The sequence below is a fragment of the Lagopus leucura genome, unplaced genomic scaffold (genome assembly GCF_019238085.1).
Source record: "Lagopus leucura isolate 7727_CA_CO unplaced genomic scaffold, USGS_WTPT01 Super-Scaffold_73, whole genome shotgun sequence".
Lineage (NCBI taxonomy): Eukaryota > Metazoa > Chordata > Aves > Galliformes > Phasianidae > Lagopus > Lagopus leucura.
In genome coordinates this window covers 48,145,371-48,165,607 of record NW_024962252.1, presented here as the reverse complement: position 1 = coordinate 48,165,607, position 20,237 = coordinate 48,145,371, and the positions used below count along the sequence as shown (strand labels likewise).

The following is a 20,237-nucleotide window of genomic DNA, read 5'->3' as shown; positions in this document are numbered from 1 at the left end:
ATTTGCTGTGGGAGAGAGGCATTTCTTAAGGTGTATATTTGTACATGTGCGTGTGTGGCACCTCTTTTAAAAATGAATTGTTCAAGTAGTGAGCAAGGTATCAGTTAGGGATGTGGGCATTCAAGAATTAAAATAAATTGCATATCTTCTACTCAGAAATAGTTAAGTCATATGCAGTTATAAGAACTCCTCATGTTAAATAGGACCAAATCATTTATTGATTTTTCTAGGAGTAAATGAAATATGCAAACAGAGCATGTAGAGCTCTGACTCAGTTGAACAGTAAATGGCATAGGAAGTTGCACCTGTGTGTATGAAAATTGTTATGACTGTAGTATATTTTTTATCTGTAATTAGAAAATCATGAATTAAATAAAATCCCTAGAAATGAAGGGGCTTAATCTAATACTGCAAAACTAAAAAGTATTTTTTCATGCTCCTACAGTTGTTTAAAGAAGGATATTTCTCCTTAGTTCTGAAAAGCTTAAGATCTGGAGGTTTTGAATTGAACGTTTCATTTTCACAATGATGCACAGCTGGCTGTCTTGCAAGTACTGAACTCTCTAATAGGGAAAAAGTCTTTATGATATTACAGACTTATCCGTGTGTTTCCGAAGGGGTAACTTGTGATGGGAAATTGACCTTAAGAAATTGCTTCAAATTGTTACTGTGTTTATTGCAGACCAAGGATCAGGATTCTGTGTGACTGGAAAAATAGAAGCTGGGTATATTCAAGTTGGAGAACGGCTTCTGGCAATGCCTCCCAATGAAACTTGCACTGCAAAAGGTACAGTCTTCAGAAGTGTGTTTACTTTCAGGTCAATACTGGGCTTAGAAGCAGTTACTGAAATGGTAACAGACTGTCAAACTGATACTAACTGTCAAACATAAAATGTGAAAGCATAAAACGAATTTCTTTAGATGTGACTGTATCTGTATAAATATGTCTGTGAAGAGTATGTGAAATCTTACTTTTTTTTTTTTTTAACCTTTTTTTGCTTTATCAGATATTCCAAGTGTTATGGCCTCCTGACTTTGTTTTATGAACTATTAAAAAAGAATCTTCTGAATTGCAACAATACATATATATCTATTTAAAAACGCAGTACAAGAATCATTAATATTCAGGTTTACTGTGCAGTGTAACTGTTAGGAATTATTAAGATGTGAAAGAACTTGAGAGTTACGTCTGTGCTGCTTTTTCATGAGATTTGTCACTGATCCTTTCATTAATATACAAACTTTCAGGATGTAAATGTCCTGAGCACCAACAAAATACAAGAAAATTGGATTTAATCTTGAATACATTTCATCTCTGAAAGGAGGAATTGCTCAGTCAAGACATTGGTTATTAAGCTGTTTTAGTTTTCTGTTCCTGAAACAGGATTGTTGAGCATACACCAATGAGTTAAAAAATATGACCTTGAAATAAATGCGTAGGCTTCAGTGTCTAACTATTTAGTCTGAATTCAGCAACATGTCAGTACGACTGTTGTGCTCTGTTCCAAAACTAACTTTCTTGGTTTTACTTTGATAGGCTCTTCAGTGTGCATGTTTGTACTATTGTACACACATTGTTAGCAATGCACAAGAACATTACAGTAACATGGATGACACACAAATTATGATGATGAACTGCTGTAGTCAATCCTTTGTTTTGAGAGTGAGGGAAGAGGCAGGGAAAAAGATGTCTTTTGTTGTCACATTCAGTTTGAGAATACCCTACTCTATGTACAATACTATGGTTCCCTTGTGTACTGTCTCTCATATGTCTGAAACACTGAGTAAAAATTGAGAGTATTAGTTCATTAATCATGGAATCAGAGAATGGCTTGGGTTCAAAGGGTCCTTAGAGACCACCCAGTTCCAACCTTCTGCTGTGGGCTGCTACCACCAGTTCAGGCTGCCCAGGGCTCCATCTGACCTGATCTTGAGCATCTCCAAGGATGGAGAAGCCCACACCTTCTCTGGGCAGCAATGCCAGTGCCTCGCCACCCTCTGAGTAAAGAATATTTTCCTAACATCTAATCTGAATGTATTATTTACATTTAATGTGAAGAAAAGATTATGTAATTCGCTATAATACGTTAACTATATATAGTGTGCACAATAGAATGAGTTTTTCATTTTTGAGAGGCTGAACTTGATTTAATCATTTTGTGAGAATGGCACATACATAGGTAACAATTACAGAACTATTTAGAAAGCAGTACTTAACATGCTTGTAGCTGAATGATACTTCCTGACATGGCTTTGACAAAAGGTTTGGGAACAGATTTGCAAATATATAAACACAGTCTGAAGTGAAATAGAAGTAGATCCTATGGATGTATGCAGTAATTGTTAAAAGTTTTTTTCTGAGCAATATAATTCTTGGTGTCCACTGGAAAGTTCAGAATTTTAAGTAGGGGAAAAATTAGTCTTATACTCACCTACTTAGCAGGATAACTTTTAAAGCATTTAGAATACATGAAGATAGGAATAAAATTACTTCAAATGGTGCTTTCTAATAGATGCGATGTCATGAATGGAAGGCAATCTGTTACGCTTTTTTTATGAAAGAGTTAGCAAACCCACTTAAGGTAAATGAAAGTTGACCTAGTACCATTAAAGTACATGAAAGATGCGGTCTGGGGTGTGCATGTGCCTCAAAGGATGGGTGGGGCAGACACGGAGATTTTCTGTACTACGGCATTTTCAGGACTGCGTCATCTGCGCTATGTGACAAGTGCCAGGGCCTCTCTTACAGCTTATATAAAGCCATGTTATTGTGCAGGGTGGGGTTAGAGAATAGTGAGTCCTTAGCAAGAAATAAAAAAAAAAAAAAAAAAAAAGCTTCCTCAGTGTTCTCAGTTAAAAAGCTTTTACTCTCAACCCATTCATACTGAAAATTGATGAGTAATGGTTGATGAAGCACAAATGGCCCAAACAGAGGTGTTTGTTTGTAACTCAGAACCTAGGTACTTCACTGTGCGGTTCTGTTCTTACTCATTTCCAGGAATCACACTTCACGATGAACCGGTTGATTGGGCTGCAGCAGGAGATCACGTTAGTCTCACTTTGACCGGCATGGATATCATCAAAATCAAGTGAGCAGAACTAAGTTTCAGTCTAAGTAACGGTTTGTTTTTAATGAAAAGCTTTATAACTATTACACTTAACAATCAGCGGTTTACTTGAAGAATGATGTGGCTACCAGGATATTTAAAACCGAAGTGATGCCTATCACCTGGCTTGCACGAACAAACGTTGGAAACATCTGCTTTAAGTGCAACGGCAGCCTCAGAAGAATGCTGTTAGCTGTTGTGCTTCATGCTGACACTAGCAAACTTCTAAGCTTTTTTCCTGAAGACTTCTCCTTAGATATCTTAATTACTGAATTGAGTGAATTCTTTCTGCTAAATGAAAAAGATGTTTTTGAAGAGCTTGTCAAAATTTCTCTAACAAAATGCATCCAAACAACTGCCATTGCATGCCAATAAGTAAAGCTGGATAAGCGAAATTGATGTTGAACTTCTTGTTCAACATGTTCAGTCACTTTATCTCATGGCAAATGCTTTGCTGACCCTGTATATTTTTTTCTTTTGATGTATTCGAGGAGACAGAGTAAATGGCTTTGTTTATATTTTAGTATGTAGGTTTTGTGCTGAGCATTAGCCTCAAGTTTTTAGGGAAGTAACAATTGTTATTCAAGCTAGATAATTGGGTCTGTAATCTGTACTGCTCTATTACATTGAAAAGGTGTGAACTTTCCAAACTACTGCTTGGAAAATGCCTGGATAGTTTTGCAAATTTAGGCTTTGTTTCTAAAGAAAAAAACACATTTCTCTGGGGTATGTAGTTATTAAATGGAGAATAAAATTTACTTATTGAATGAAGGCTTGATGCAGTTCATCACTTTGATGTCATTTCTCTTCTGAAGATGTACTAGATTTGTCAAGAAGGGGTGCGGGTTTTAAGTCTTCTTGATTTTGGTGAAATTTGATTACTTCTTATGTGTAGGGTTAATCACACAGCTCACTCTTTCTGGTCTTTTTTTGGATGGGGAAGGGATTAACTTTCATTTTAGCTGTCTGACGACAGCTGGTTGAGAAAGCTGTCTGGTCTACCTTAATGACTTGTAATGAGCATCGGCTTTCTTGTGACTCAGTTTAAGTAGAGCTTTTTGGATGTAAATGTTCCTGAGAGAGTTTTGAGACTCCTGATCACTATGTTAATCTGTCCACAAACTAGTTAAATTACAGTGGCACTGCCGTTTTGGATTCCCTGTAGTATTTTGTGCTGTTGATTTGGAACGATCTCTGAATGAAAGTCTAATTCTTCAAAGTACCTACACACAGGAAACGATGACATTTTTAGAAACTGATTAGCAGTGGATGTAATTGTTCATTGAACTAGACAGATCTCGTCATGCATATCCATTAAGCAGCGTAGGCATCGTATAGAAATTACTTGGGTTTTAGGTTTTAATAAGATATTCCTGATTTTTTTTTTTCCTGGCTGTTATTAAATGTTATTGTCTTTGCTTTACGTGTCTTAAACATGGTGTTTTTTTTTAGAATGCCAATTAAACTTTTTATATCGTATATATGACATATCATATTACGCATATGTGTTAAAGTAAGAACTTTTGTTCTCCTTTTCTGTAGTGTTGGCTGTGTATTTTGTGATCCCAAGGAACCTGTTAAAGTTTGCACTCGATTCAGAGCTCGGATTCTCATCTTCAATATTGAGATTCCAGTCACCAAAGGATTCCCTGTAAGTCTCTCTGAAAGTTATTTTCATTTCAAGTTGCTCAGGGTTTTTCCTTTCCATATGCTTTCCCACATGTCTAATGTAAAGAGTCATTTAGTATCCAGACGTTTTTCCCTCCCTCCAAGGAAAACTAATTCTGCTGCAACTTGAAGAGGATGTAAGATGCTGCTGTGGTTGCTCATGCATCTTGCTTCTGATGCCTAGCTAGGCCGTTTTGGAGAATGCATGGTGTCAGGCTAGGCTGTTCTTTTGAAAGCCCATACCCTGTTAGGAATATAATGATGCACTGAGTTATAAGATACCTTGAAAACAACAACAAAACGTGGTTAATACTACAGAAGTACATAGACATGGCACAAACTAAACGCTTAAGAGTGAAAAATGTATTTGTAATTAAATAATACATGAACTTTTTGTTATATTGGCAGAGATCACAAAGCTTAGGAAATAAAAACAGTTACTGAATGTGAAGTGGGGACTCTTAAGGGAGAAGTTTTAGAAGCATTTGTTTAAAAAAATCAATCTTAAAAGAGCTATGTGTTTTTGAGTACTAACACCTAGAATTTCTGATTATTTTGTAAGATTTAATAAAAGAAAACTGTATTTTAGGTGCTGTTACACTATCAAACAGTAAGTGAACCTGCTACTATTAGAAGATTGTTGAGCGTCCTGCACAAAAGCACTGGTGAAGTGACAAAGAAAAAACCTAAGTAAGTCTTCTGAATACTTAATGATTATATTGAAAAAATGGGCTGAGTTTAAATTAAAGTGTGTTGTATCAAGCAAGTTCTATTATGAAGCAATAATATGTTTATAAGGACATTAAAAAAAATGCTTCCATTATTTTAGCTGGTTTCATGCTTAGATTTCAGAGTGCTTTATGAATTAAAAAATTGTTTCCACTTAGTGAGGAGTGAGGACCTGAGAAATAAAATGACTTCCATAAGATCAGTTGCAGAACTGAGAACGAATCCCAAATCACTAGCCCTGTGCTTAAAAGATATACCTATTTTTTACATTATCTCATTTCTTCTTATGAAATTGGTGTAATAGTGGAAATGGGTTACTGTGAATTCTGCTACATAGTCAGTCAGAATCAAACAGAACCACCTCATACAAGTTAACCTGTAGGAATGTCCCTTTTGTTATTTGAAAGCTGTATTTGGATAGAGATGTTATTGGCAAACAAATAATTAAAATAATCATTTTCCAGAAATGGCATGACTGAGATTTACTGAAAGATAATAGGATAGGGTTAGGGTTAGGGAAAGGTGTCTATAGAGTAATGGATTGGCTCCTAAGTTGGGGGGACTTGGGTTTGAAACAAGGCTGATTTCTGTTAGATGTGAAAGCTGGGAGTTAATGGGATAATTCATTTGTAAACAATTTGCTGGGTACTGTGGTGGGTGACATTCTGTAGAAGTTTTTAGAGAAAGGTCAGATGCCTTTTAGAAAGCTGTGCTCCAGGCAAGTGAGTTTTCAGTCTGGTGCCCTGGATTATACTTTAAATCAAGCTTGATCATCATATTTTGAGCTTTATAAGTTTATTTTTTTCCAATTACTCACTGTTCTCTTCTTCATTTGTATAGGTATACATTTGTAATATTTTTCTGCTCGTTTACTTTCAGGTTCCTTTCTAAAGGACAGAATGCTTTAATAGAACTAGAAACTCAAAGGCCAGTTGCTGTAGAGTTGTATAAAGATTTTAAAGAGCTTGGGAGGTTTATGTTACGCTACGGTGGTTCCACTATTGCTGCAGGAGTTATCACAGAGGTATGGTGTTGTTACAGTGGAATTTCTATAATGTAAAGGAATGGTGTTTACTTTCATATAGCATTTAGTTTTTATGTTTGATTTTATGCCTTTTAGCCTAAAAATGGAATTTATTTCGCTGAAAAAGAGACAATGCTTTAGCAAGCTGCAAGGAAAATGCTAACTTCTGAAATTTATACTTTTTGTCCCCTCTCACCAGTTAAAAATAACACTGTTTTTAGTATCAGTCTTTCTGAAACTTAATTGACTGTATAAATATACTGGAAATAGATTTTATTTTAAAATAAGAATAATAGATTTTTAAATAAGAACTATTGGCCATTTTTACTATGGCAAGTTTGTGTCTCCTATCTTAGTCTGTTAGCACTGAAGGTAGTTGTATGTTGTTATTCTTATCAATGCCTACAGACTTTTTCCAATCAAGTGTAAGTGAAGGCACGGGGTTAAATATAAATGCTTTACTTTCTATTAAGAGCAGAAAAATACAAATGACCTTTATCTGACATTTTAAAAGTATTGCTGTGATCTTTGACTTAGAATTTAAGCTCCTAATTCTAGACCTGAGGGAGAGAAATTAAGAAATATTAACAAAGTTATGGTACTGAGATGTGAAGCTGAGTGGCTTAATGTAAAAACTTGTTATTAGAGCTTGAAAATTTCTGGCTTCTCTCTGATCTACCAAAGGCTCTGTGAATTATGATGCTTTAGTGGTATATGGTTGTAAATTGGATCCAGATTTAGGGCTTTGATCTTTTTGCTTAAATGTAACTTGAATTAAGTGAAGTTGTTTAGACCTATGATGTCCAGTATTTCTAGAATTGGGAACTACTAAACTCTTTGTTCTTTGAGTATTACTGTTTTAGTCCTCGTAATCTTTTTCCAGAGAATTTCAGAGCAAAAGGAATTTTTTTTCTTTTTTTTTTTCCCCATGAGTAATCACATTGGAAAAAGCAGTGATCATTTTACAGTTAGTACTTCATTTTTCACCATTTTTTTCTATTTGATTTTTAGATTAAAGAATGACAAAGGTGCCTGGACTTCCACAATCCAACCAAAATGCAATCAGATATCCAGACTTCTGTTTAAGAATCCAGTTACTTCAGCTGAAGGAACAAGTGCAATTTACTGGGGGGAAGAAGATGGTCACGAAAGTTAGTTTGAATTAGACTCCTGAGGGAACCTTTCATCAGTCTTTCCCACTGCATAACAAGATGCCAACTGACAAGAAATTGCTGATGTTGCACTCACTGATCAGAAGAGTCCAAGTATTGCTCCATGTGGAATTTACCCGTTGCCTGATGGAAAAATATTAGAAAGTTGAACTGGGGGGGGGAAAAAAATGATGAATCATCATGACACAAACTTTTTCTAGACATAAATTGTTTACATATTTTCTTTGATCTGCTTTTTTTTGCTGCACATTAATTCAGTAAAGTAACTTTATTGGTCTAATATATTTTGAGGTTTGAGTTGAACGCATATTCAGGGTAAAACGAACTATTTACTTTGGGTTCAAGAGAATGGCATGTAGTGTTGTACCAGGATTTTTTTTCCTGTCCCTAAATTTATTTAAAAGAAAAAAGAAGTTTCTTTTGCTGTGTCGTAGAAGTTGTGCCAACTCTGGCTAATTTTATTTTTTAAAATGTAAGAAAATAAAATAACTTAGAGCATAATTTTTGACTCTTTGATCTTTATTTTATTTAAACACTTCTAAGTTATTATGAATTTTTCCTTGCTTTCTGTGATTCATAAGTTTGAACTTGCAAACTTAAAATGCAAAACGGACACGTGACTTCTCCATTCTGTGAAAATAATTTTCTCTCATATGTTGCTCTTTGGTGGAGCTACTGTGCACATGGATCTCTTTCACCCAGATGCGGTGTTTTTCTGTGGTGTTTAATCTTGGGATGTTGATGAAACCAGATTGTTTTGTTTACTGAAGCCTGTAGCTGACCAGAGGCTCCAGCTGGTTGATGAATAAATGGCCTATATTGGACAACAAAGCCATATCAACTTTATTCAATCAAAATTTGTTTGTACCTTGGTTTACAAGAAATTTTAAGGCTTAGCAGTAGTCTAATGTTCAAAAGCTTTCTAGGTTTTTGAAACTAGCTCTTTTCTAGCTCTCTAAATTGAGATTTTGACAGTCTCCTGGTGATAATATAATGCTCTTTAGCACAGATGTAGCAGTTTGGTTAAAGGCAGAGAGCAAGGAGATGGCATGTGGTCTCAGAACCATTTGGTAGTCTAAGTGTTCTCTCAAAGAAAGATGTATTTTAAACAGTTGTTACTGGGAAGTTAAGGCAAAGCTTAATTATATGTAACAGGTTTGTCTGTAGTAAAATATTTCCACTGGAATATTTAAGAAAGAAAACATGAAAGTAGGTGTCTTGTTGCCTGTCTAAAAAAAGTGAATTTCTGACAACATGCCACAGAGTGCCTGCACTGGGCAGGATCATGCTTCTCAATGTTTGTAGTTCTTTTTTTAACTAAAGGGCCTCTCATTTGTATTGCTTGGTTTGAGGATATTGGTAGAAAAAAGATAAGTTTCTTGAGTATAAAAACCATGGGAGAGCCATTGTTTTGGAGGTTACAAGGGCAGATACTGATGATGAAGCAAGCGAGCTGCAGACAAATTAGTCCAAGCCTTTTTGCTTATCGGTAGTAAGGAGCAGGTCCCTGGTGAGGTAATTAGGTCTGGAATTGTTTTGTGCAGTTGTTGCAAAAGGAATTTCTGCAGACTGAAGCCTGAAAAACTGATAGAGGGAAAATTTTTCTTCAGCAATTTATTTCCTAAAGAGATAAATGAACTCTCCTCGTAGATATTAGCTGATTCTGCCTCCCTGCTTTAACTCTTGCAGCAAGGGGAAAGTAAGTCACAGAAATGGTCATTTTTCCACCCTTTCCTCTTTGTTCCTGCTGCTGTTGCAGTAGTTCCCTCTGACTTGCAATTGAGCAATGCAGGGAGGGCAGAGAGAGAGGGGAGGAGTTCAGACTTGCAGTACAAATACGCGCTGAACTATGAATCTGAACTGGCACCTCTTAGGAAAAAAATCACTGGTGAAGCAAGCTGCTAGCAATGGCTCACTCAGAGGGTCTGCTAGTGCTGGAAAACTTTATAGCTGGCAAATTTGTTCCTTGTTCCTCCTACATAGATTCCTATAACCCATCCACAGGAGATGTCTATTGCAGGGTGCCAAACAGTGGCATAGAAGAGGTGAGTACTGTCCTAGTGCACAACGAGATTAAAATGTGAAATGCATGTTGTGAGTGGGAGAGGTTGGAAAGCAGGAGATTGGAAAAATGATAAAGACTTTTAAGATTTAAATGAGTAAGATCTTGATTGTGTTGTAGCATTGTGTAATTGATTGCTGCTGCAGCAAATAGTTATTTTTATTATTTATTTTTACATTTTGCAATTAGAAACTTATAGACTGAGTTATAAACCAGCGTAAATCAAACAAGATTCAGTTCCTTCAGTAGAGCTGTTTCAAGGGGTGTCTTGCACGTAAGTTAACAGTAACGCTCAGACTGGCACTAAGTGTAAACACTGGAAGAGAGAGAAAAGAGTTATTGACCTCTTATAGAATAAACTTAGTGGCACTGTGCACAGGTAAATATGTTATGCCCTTTTGTCTTGATCATTTACAGTTGTCATTTAAAAGGATTGGGCATTCTGGCCCTTTCCCTGTGATATGGTAAAAAGCTTCAGACCTTTCTGGCTTGGATATTAGCAGCTGGGTATGAAATAAAGATGGTGAGGTGGCTGCACTGAGCATACATTTTTTCATGAAGCAGTCTGTCTTTTGCATCAGTGTAATGTTTCCTACTCCTGTGCTCTCTGGTGGGATGAACATCCCTTGTATGTCAACGTAATGTTCATTGGGGTGCTGCAGCTTCACTGATGCCACTTTATAAAGGGCCTAGAAGTGCTTAGCATACTGCTTCAGTTTTGGCAGGGAGAAAAGCAACTAGAAAATGTTAGATGATGTAAAAGACTTGGAAAACATCAACAAGTAGTGTACAGTAACTTCAACAAGTAGTGTACAGTAACTTCATTTTTCCAAATGATTTTTTTTTTTTCTAAATGAAGTGCTATTTTTATGTATCTGTTTATTTGCATTTCAGTCCTGCAGACATTTCTTTGCTTCTTTCATCAGAAACCTTTGCACTGTAATTTCAATTGGGTAAATATTTGCTAGATGCCCATGACCAAGGGTTAAAGTGTAACAGGTTCAGTCTGCTAGAATACATCTGTGTAAGTTTGCTCCAGCCAGCCCAAACTGTGCCTGGAAAGACTTCTCTTTGATGTGCAGGTGCAAATCTTCCTGTTAATCCACTTGCAGAATCATAAAATTGAGAGAGACGTGAGAATGCCTGAACAACTTAACAAAATTAGGCTATTGACCATGATGTAGATATGGGAGAAGAGTTCAGATACGTGTGAGGAACAATGGCTTCTCTCTTCTCAGCTTTAGGGTCATGCTGTGCATAATGCTTGGGTTGTATGGAGTTGACAAGTCCTTTGCTCCTGCCTTTAGTCAGCTATATCAAAGACTGGGCTTTGCAAAGCTGGCATCCACTGATGACTAGTGGAATATGCTGCAGGAGAAAGTGAAGTCAAACAACTTAGAGGTTATCTGGAGACTGCAAAATAAGCATCAAGGTCCAGGTTCAGTGAAGAGCTTGATGCTGTTTTCTAACAAGGCTCAACGTCTTGGTGTTTTTGGTTGGTTTCATTGGAAACTTAAAACAGTGGAAACAAAAGGCAAACCTGTTTCTGATATTGGAACTCAACACCAAGCTGACTGCAAGGACCTTTTCAGCCAATTTTTATCAAAAAATGCAGCGCAGGCTTGAGCAGGTGCCCTATATCCCCAAAAGACAAGATGGTGGGAGCTAATAGGACCTGGCAAAAATCTCTTCTTAAAAAAAAGAAATCTCTCTTAAAAGAATCTTCATCTTTTCCATCATCCACTAGGAATGCAGGTGTTGTGTCACAAGGGCTATTTTACATGTTTTGGTATCAATCTTTTATGATAGCTCTGGATTGTGTATTCTTTGTGTGATTCTTGTGCAGAAGAGGAAAGCAGAAGGAAGTGTTTCAGACACAAATTCATAGTTGAATTTTTATGCATGTCTTCTTCATGGCTCAACTTGTTTTTGCTAGTTAAACTGTTTTAACCCTTGTTCCCTTTTACTACTTCTGTATTTATTCTGTATTAGGGAGACCTCAGAGCAGCCTTTCAGTATCTAAAGGGGGGCTATAAGAAAGGGAACAGACTCTTTAGCAGAGTCTCTTGTGATAAGTCAAGAGGAAATGGTTTCAAACTGAAAGAGGAGAGATTTAGACTGGGTATAAGGAAAAAAAAATTACAGCAAGGGTGGTGAGATGCTGGCACGGGTTGCCTGGTGAGGTGGTGAAGCCCCATCCCTGGAGACATTCAGAGTGAGGCAGGAGGGGGCTCTGAGCAATTTAAATCTACTTGTCGGTGTTTTTTCCAGGGAAACTGGATCAGATGGTCATTAAGGGACACTTCCAACTCAAATGATTCTATGATCATCTTGTTTGTTTTCCTCTTGCTTTTTTAAACCAGTCCACTGACACTTCATTCCTTCCTTTGCCAATTTTCTGCTTGTCCATGAAGATGCAACCTCCTCTTCCTTCTAAACTTGCTGAAGGGTTAAAAATGCAGATGACTTGAACTTCATATCAGCCTTCCTAGGGCACAGCAGCACCAAGGGGTACAGGCAACAAAAGCGGGAACAGATGAGAAGCAGCACCACAATGGCACCTAATGACGAGAGGGTGGAAGAACAAGTAACTTAATGGAGGTGGTTTTGTTTCATAGGGGATGAATCTTTTCAGGGTAGGTGCCCTCCTCCCCCAGCTCACTCAAGAAGCTGCAGTTCCCCTTTCCCATACCTGCTTTGGCCTTCCTCCAGCTGTTTGGTTGTTGAACTCTGCCAAAAGGCCAGAGTCTAAGTGTGACTTTGTGAGCTGGTTTATTTTCCACTGGCCTCCATACCACTATCACCCTGTCCTTCAAGCTCTGACCCTCATTTCAGGAGACTGTAAATTCTCTTGTGAATGCAGGGGCGGGAGGGGGAAGGAATAAGAAGGAAACAGGATTTCCCTGCGTTTGAACTTCTGTATGCTCTTTTGTAAAAACATCATTGGAGTGTTGATAAATTACTTTATGCTTTTTGTAACACCCATCATTATCTCAAGGAGCGAATTTGAAAATCAATTATGTGGAATTGATAGAAAGAAATCCTCAGTGATTGCACAGGAGCCAGCGCTGTGACAGCACAAGTAGAGCTGGAATCATTTGCTTTATGTTCCATCAACATTTTTCTAGTTATTGACTTGGGTACATTTCCCAGAGCTGAAGAAATTTTTGAGCAAAAATAATGGGAAGACAACCAAGATGGCTTTGGCTAAAAGCCCACCTTGGTGCACAGGTTAGACAATACAACCAATTAAATGATACATAAGAAGAAAAAATGAGAAATAATGCTGTTAACTAAAATATAGAAACGTGTTGCTAACCACCCTAGTAATCTTGAGAGACTGGTGAACAGCATCCAGAAGGAACTGGTTATCAATCAATAGACCCAGGTAATTTTCCTTCAGGTGTCTGGAGGAAGAGATTGATGGAGAAGAGATCCTTCTATTTTAATCCTTTGAAGCTTAGTCTGCTTTTAGAAAAGTGCTCGTATTCTGCAAGTGTTCAGAAAAGTCAGGCTGAAGGACCATGCAGAAGTTATGTGCGTCTCAGGCAAAATGCTGGTGAAACAGGTATGCATCAATATAAACACGTATAATGATTTTTTAATATCTGTGGACTTGGTTAGGTAGCTGCAATCTAGTAAGACTTATTTTTTTTCCTCTGAGCAGCTCTTTTGTATACATATTCTCAATCCTTGCTTGAATGAACTGGGGGAGATGAGAGAGGAAGTCAAAGGTTAGTGGACCACGCAGTCTATTCCTTCCCAGACCCATTATTTTAATCACTGATGCCCTTTCTGGCATGACCAAACTGTAGGCATTAGGCTGAACTGCATTTGTTCTGGGAGATTTTTGCACTTGCACTTCTCCTCATGAGAAACAAGTTTCTGCATGGGCTGGACCAGTGGCATTTGCTAGCACTGATTGATTTGTCTAGCATTTCCTCCAGGCCTGGAGCGTTGCCCACCCATTGAGAAGAAATGCAAGAGGTACAGTGAAATTCCATATCAAGTACAGAAACTATCAATAGTATTTCTTGAATTAAAGGATGGTGTCTTGAGAAGATGAAAATGAAGAAGTCATATCTCTGGAGAGATTCAGTGATTCCAAAAACGTGATTTGAATTATTATCTCTCAAATGTAAGCAGGTCTGCTGATCATTTGACATCCTTTCTGAGGTGTTTCATTAATGTTTACCATTGATCTTTTGCATTTTTTAGGTGGAAGCTGCAGTCAGAGCAGCCAAAGACGCATTCCCAATTTGGTCCTCAAAAAGCCCAGCGGAAAGATCTCAGATCTTGAACAAATTGGCAGACCTGATTGAACATGACCTGGAAGCATTTGCCCAAGCAGAGTCAAAGGATCAGGGTAAAAATCTAAACTATTGATGTCAAATATGGTGTCTTGATGTGTATTCGAATGGAAGATACGATCAAGATATTTGGTATATGTGAGCTTTTGGCGCAGTGGTGTTTAGATGAGCTATTTTCTGCCCCTGATATCACAGCAGTTTGTTTGATTTTGTTTCAGGCAAAACGATTACGTTTGCTAGAACTGTGGACATCCCTCGGGTAGTATACAACTTCCGATTCTTTGCCTCTTCCATCCTTCATCACACGACAGAATGCACCGAGATGGCAAGCATCGGCTGTGTGCATTACACCTCACGGACACCTGTGGGAGTTGGTACAGTGTTCCTGGAGCATGGAAAACTGGGCAGTGCCTGAGGAGTTTTTCCAAACCTAGCATTTATTTTTCCTTGGTCATGTCATGTACTACATGGTTTGCTAAATCACGATAAACTTCACGTGAATTCACTTACGCTGTTTTTCCTTAGAAAGAACATTTATATGATGCCTTAAAATGTGCCTAGAATCGCAGAAGAATAATTTAGTCCAACACAGAGTCCACATAGGACCGCCCCAAATTCAAACCCTATTCTGAGAGCACCGTCCAAATGCTCCTTTGAACTCCAGCAGCATGGGACCATGGCCAATGCCCTGGGCAGCCTGTTGCATGCTCACCACCGCCCTCTGGTGAAGAACTTTTCCCTGACACCAGGCATCAATTTACCTAAGACCAAGCAGCAGCAGCTCACAGATCAGCATTTTGGCTGAAGCACCCAGCTGCATTTTAGCAGGGGAATTGCTGAACTGTGCCACTAGATGCTGCTCTCGGTTCAGATATAAAACAACTGTGCTGAATTTATGAGAGATGGAGTCGTAAGGATGCAACTATTATATAGTTCATACCATTATGCATAAATGCTTCGAATTCAAGCCTGAATTACTAAAAAAGATAAAATTGGGTTAGTGGGCCTTTTTAAAAGTTTTAATGACCAATGGAGATCATGAGTACTTCTGATAAAATTACTGACAGAAGTTCTTCAAGGTCCAAAGCTCCATTCCTACATGTGATGCATCAAGCAGCAAGAAATTCTGTGCCTTTTGAAACAGTTACATCTAACAATTACAGATTTCTTTTTGCCGTTTGCAATCAATATGTAAAGGAAAAGCATTATTAAAAAACAGTTACTGAAAACAAAACAAAACAAAACAACCCAAACAAACAACTAGTAATTCAGCAATTTGTCAAAATAGCAGCTTTTTTTTTTTTTTTTTTTTTTTTTTTGTGGAAACAGAAAAATATGCATTGTGTGCTATGCATGCTCTTTTTAATACTAAAATTGGGAAGAAATCTCTAGACAGTATCATAAAGCAAGTGATCTGGGCTAACTGAGGTTACTTTGGATTGCTGACACAGAAAATTACCACAGAGCAGTTGATGTGAACGGTTTTTATGGCTAGCCTTGCCTCAGTGTTCCTAGAAAACCATGAAAAGCATGCTGTGAATATAAGCTTTTGCTCCAGAGAATCTGTGAAACTCAGTGTCCAGCAGGTCAGCTTTAGCATTGTTTGTGCAGATATTTTAAAATGATCTGCCTTTGAAGACTTCTAGCTGCAAATTCTTGTTCAGTTGTCTAGAAATACAAACCATAGCCAAATTCCCTTCCAAAATCTGAACTGATATGTAAATGCTGAAGAGAGGATTGAGTTTTGTATCCCAGTGAACTGTGCTCCTGTCTTTTGTGGTTTTCTCTTGCAGCTGGTTTAATCAGTCCTTGGAATTTGCCACTTTATTTGTTGACCTGGAAAATAGCTCCTGCCATTGCATGTGGAAATACCGTAGTTGCCAAGCCAAGTGAGATGACATCTGTCACAACATGGATGATGTGCAAACTCTTGGAGAAAGCAGGTAAATCCCTGAGTGTATTAGGAGGATGAATGGGGTGGACTTGCTGCAACATTTTCATTGCAGAAATCAGAATGCTCAAAAAACTTGGGTGAGATGTTTATTGTAAATGAATTTACTAGAGAGTGAAAAGCTCTCCTTGTGACCATACTATTCCATCTCCCTAACTTCAGCTATTTCCCTGTTTGATTTTTTTTCACTGTCTCCTTATGAAAAGTCTTCCTGTATTTCTCTCCCCATTCCTGCCCTCCCTGTGGGGGTTTCCTATGTCCACAATGCCAGCAAAGGAATCATGAAAGCGTAAAAGAGTGAGATCCAGTTCTTGTTCCATTTGGAAAATGAGAAGATAACTGTTTTTTCCCTGTTACTGAATGACTGAAAACTGGATCACTGATGGTGGATGTTGGGCAAGATTGACGGATGGGTAGAGTTGGTTTTATTGTTTAACCTGTGACCGTGCTACCTAAGTTGAGGGTCCCTCTTTGTCTCTAGTGATTTTCTAAGCCCAGAGATAAAACATTGATAACTGAAACCTGCAGAGCAAGAGGAGGGTGTGCTCACTTTGTGCCTCTCTTTCCATGAGGGATGCCACACGGGGTGGTGAATGTGGTGTTTGGGACAGGCACCAAGACAGGAGAAGCCCTCGTCTGCCATCCTGACGTGCCCCTCATCTCCTTCACGGGAAGCACACTCACAGCCCAGCGGATCACGGAGAAGAGCGCTCCGCACTGCAAAAAGCTTTCTCTGGAGCTGGGAGGCAAAAACCCTGCAATCATCTTCGATGATGCCGACTTGAGCCAATGCATCCCAACAACTCTGCGGTCCAGCTTTGCCAACCAGGTGCCTCTTGCCTCTGTACTGTGTGCTTGCAGCAGGAGGTGTGCATATGTTAGTGAAGGCACACATGTCCGTACCTTTGATTCCAAATCCTAAACTGACAAGGTCTGTTTTTAGGCTCTGTGTAGTGAACGAACTACAAGTAGAAAAAATATGAGAATATGCACGTTATTCCAGAGTCAGGGAAGTAAAATAAGAAAGTGCTCTTTCTATAGCTCTCCATCAGATGTTAGGAAAAAAAAAAGTGTCCTTATCCCTCTTACAATAAATGTATCCTTTATTTCTCCAGGAAGCAATTGCTTTAAATTCCTCCTTGCAATTAAGTGGAAAACTTGATTTGCTGAAAATAAATTAGAAAATTCCCTGTAAATTCTATCAGTGTTACTGTTCCCATCCTTAGGAGAGATTGCCAAAGCCATGAAACTATATCAGGACAAGGGTTCAGAAAAATAGCATGGCATCAGCATGGCATTTTAAGGAAATGAGGAGAGGCATCAGTCCAAAATGGAAATCTTATTTCCTATGAAAAATGTTGGAGAAGGTAGAGTGTTATTAATGAAAAAACCCCAAATTTGCTTACATTAGTGAATGACTGTTCAACACTGTTGTTACTGTATTGTCTTCTCTCTTCCTTTTGATCTGGGAAAAATCCTGCTTTGCTGTGTAGGTGAATGTTGTTTCCACTCCCCAGGATGCAGGGGCACAACTCTCATCCTGGGAAGCAGGTCCTAATGCTGGTGAGTAATACAATGTAACATGAACTTATTTTTTTTTTGTTTTGGTAGGGTGAGATCTGCCTTTGCACCTCCAGGATCTTTGTTCAGAGGGGGATATACAGTGAGTTTGTGAAGAGGTTTGTAGCGGAGACTAAGAAGTGGAAGGTTGGGAACCCCTCAGATCCTTCTGTCGACATGGGAGCACTAATAAGTAAAGAACATCTAGAAAAGGTAGTATTACATGAGGTTTATCTGATCTTATCTTTTGTTGAGTTACAAAAAATGTTTTTACATATATATGCTGGGTGGGATTAAGATTCAAAGCCATTATAAGGTTCTCATTAGGTAAAGTTTCTGTTGCCTGTGGCTTGGGATCACATGATTTCTCTGGAAGAATCAACTCCATGCAGGAAATAATTTAAAAAGCTATTTTTTCTCATTTGAAGTGGAAAAATTCAAAATCCTGAATTTATGCTGACTAATCTTACAGCTCAACAACATTTTCACTTATGTTAGTATTGCGTTTGCTGAGATCATTTATTTGCCTATTAAGAAAATCAACTGAGGTAAAAATCTTATTTTTATATCTCTCTTAGCATACTCTGCTAGCAGGAATTTGAAATGGCATGAGTGTAGGTTACAGCTGAGACAATGCACAGTGACGTCTGCTTCAATGACTTTTTGTGGTCTCAGCCACAGTTCAAGAGGGCAGACGCTTGGACCCCAAAACTGATACAATCAGTGTAAACAAGAAGCAACCGGAAAACCACAAACTGAGGGAGAAAGCCAACCCTCTGTCATGCTTCTTGAGGCCTCAGCAAGTTCTTGAGCCTGTTCCTATTGTAGAGTGGTAGAAACACCTGCTGCTTGAGGTCATCTTGGGCACGATAGAGCACTTCTGTATCTAGAATACAAAAGTGCTTAAAAAAACAGTGAGAAAGAAGCACAGTACTATCTCTGTGGTATTTCTATAGAAAGAGAAACAGAACAAAGATTCTGGACCAGCAGAAGTTCCAACAGCATGTTCTATGTATAGCATATGATAGCAGAAGCCATGGGAGCAGTTTTAATTACTTATTGATGAGATTTCCTATAGTCTTCATGGCTTCATCATCCTAGTGCCATGTAAACATTCACCAAGCCTGCCCATGGGGCAGGAAAATGTTACTGATCCCCTGAAGTAATGAGTGAACCATGGCATGGAAGATATGTCAAATTGACCAAGCTACTGGAAAAAGGGAGGAATGCTTTTGGACCACTTGTGATTTTACCACGGGTCCTGCTATTTTGAGATTGATTACTAGCAAGGGTCAATAGTGAAGCCTGCTAGGCTTTTTATAGAAATGGATCAAAAGCTGGGGAATACCCTTCTGCCATTAGAAGGGAAGTAAGAGCAGTGTGATGCTGTTGGAGGTATTCCTGGACTCCTGAGGATTTATCCAGACTGGAGAAGTGAGCTCTCTGAATGTTGTCCTTTAGAAATGATATTTTGCTGCTTTTTCCTCAGGTGAGAAGCTATGTGAAGAAAGCAAAGGCTGAAGGAGCCAGAATCCTGTGTGGAGAGGGAGTGGATTCCTTGGCTCTTCCAGCTGGCAACCAGAAAGGCTATTTCATGTTGCCCACCATTATTGCTGAAATCAAAGATGAATCTTGCTGCATGCAAGAAGAGATTTTTGGTCCTGTGACATGTGTGGTAGCATTTGATACAGAAGATGAAGTGATCGAAAGAGCCAATGGTGTGAAATATGGCCTTGCAGCCACTGTGTGGTCCAGCAACGTGGGACGCGTTCATCGAGTGTCACGAAGGCTGCAGTCTGGCATGGTGTGGACCAACTGCTGGCTTGTTAGAGATCTGAACCTGCCATTTGGTGGAGTGAAAGCCTCAGGTATAGGAAGGGAGGGAGCAAAGGATTCTTATGAGTTCTTTACTGAAGTCAAAACCATCACAATAAAGCACTGAAATAAATAAATTGAAAAATGTCAGGGTAAAATAAATTACTAATTTGTGTTACCTGTATGGGAACTGCTGAGTCACAGCCTGAAACTCTGATTAATCACCTGAGGCAAGCAATGAGTCAGCCAGAGGAGCACAGGTGAAGGCAATTCACCTGTGCTGCCGGAAGGGGTGGAGCCAGGCTCCACCCCTCCTAGACCTATTTAAGAGCTGGCTACCACAGGGGAAGGATCTCTTCTGGAGATTCCCTCTTTTGGTGTCTTCTGGTGAGCTCAACCCAAGGGTAAGCTCTTCCACTTATTCTCTTTTTGTTATTGTTGTCTGCTTTGCCTTACTCTCTTGATTATATTGCGATTATAACATCTTGATATCTATTGATTATACACAATTATATTGTGATTATAACATCTTGGTTATACAGTTACCTTAAATTAAATGGCTTTCTGGGATACAGACTGATTTGAGTCCATCTTTTCCTTGGATGTCTGTCTGTCAAGAAACGTCAATGACAGCTGTAAGCACACACTCCAGATGTTAATATTGAATGTAGCCTTTCATTACATGAGATGATTGGTGTGATCTCCACAATTAACCTATTCTAAATCAGATTGCTTGTGTATCTTACCGTCATGCATGATTTTTTTTAGAGTATTCTGGTCTCAAAAATCTGCTTTATGGAGAAAGACTGGAGAAAAAATGATGTACAACTGTACATGTA

General features: G+C 38.5%; 2 protein-coding genes across 4 annotated transcripts in view; both read left to right on the top strand.

The window, feature by feature from the left end:
- Positions 1-8,201, top strand: part of HBS1L (HBS1 like translational GTPase) — a 64,451-nt gene extending 56,250 nt beyond the window's left edge. For all 3 annotated transcript variants that reach the window (XM_042888826.1, XM_042888809.1, XM_042888816.1), the window contains 6 exons: positions 683-787; positions 2,999-3,089; positions 4,650-4,758; positions 5,365-5,465; positions 6,384-6,528; positions 7,540-8,201. In XM_042888826.1, the coding sequence (XP_042744760.1) occupies positions 683-787; positions 2,999-3,089; positions 4,650-4,758; positions 5,365-5,465; positions 6,384-6,528; positions 7,540-7,551 (563 nt within the window). In that variant the 3' untranslated portion in view covers positions 7,552-8,201. The remainder of the gene's footprint in view (positions 1-682; positions 788-2,998; positions 3,090-4,649; positions 4,759-5,364; positions 5,466-6,383; positions 6,529-7,539) is intronic.
- A 1,337-nt stretch (positions 8,202-9,538) lies between these two features.
- On the top strand, positions 9,539-19,560 carry ALDH8A1 (aldehyde dehydrogenase 8 family member A1). The gene is made up of 7 exons (XM_042888841.1): positions 9,539-9,745; positions 13,981-14,128; positions 14,291-14,446; positions 15,866-16,015; positions 16,596-16,852; positions 17,635-17,796; positions 19,073-19,560. Exons 1-7 carry the CDS (start codon positions 9,608-9,610, stop codon positions 19,523-19,525), a joined length of 1,464 nt encoding a protein of 487 aa, XP_042744775.1. The 5' UTR covers positions 9,539-9,607; the 3' UTR covers positions 19,526-19,560.
- Positions 19,561-20,237: the final 677 nt, after the last annotated feature.

What these genes read in the sequence shown, in the direction of transcription:
- ALDH8A1 (XM_042888841.1), top strand. Translation starts at nt 9,608, where the DNA reads ATGGCTCACTCAGAGGGTCTGCTAGTGCTGGAAAACTTTATAGCTGGC. An exon ending in CAAACAGTGGCATAGAAGAG is followed by an intron (nt 9,746 to 13,980) that starts GTGAGTACTGTC and finishes TGCATTTTTTAG; the next exon opens with GTGGAAGCTGCAGTCAGAGC. An exon ending in ACGGACACCTGTGGGAGTTG is followed by an intron (nt 14,447 to 15,865) that starts GTACAGTGTTCC and finishes TTTCTCTTGCAG; the next exon opens with CTGGTTTAATCAGTCCTTGG.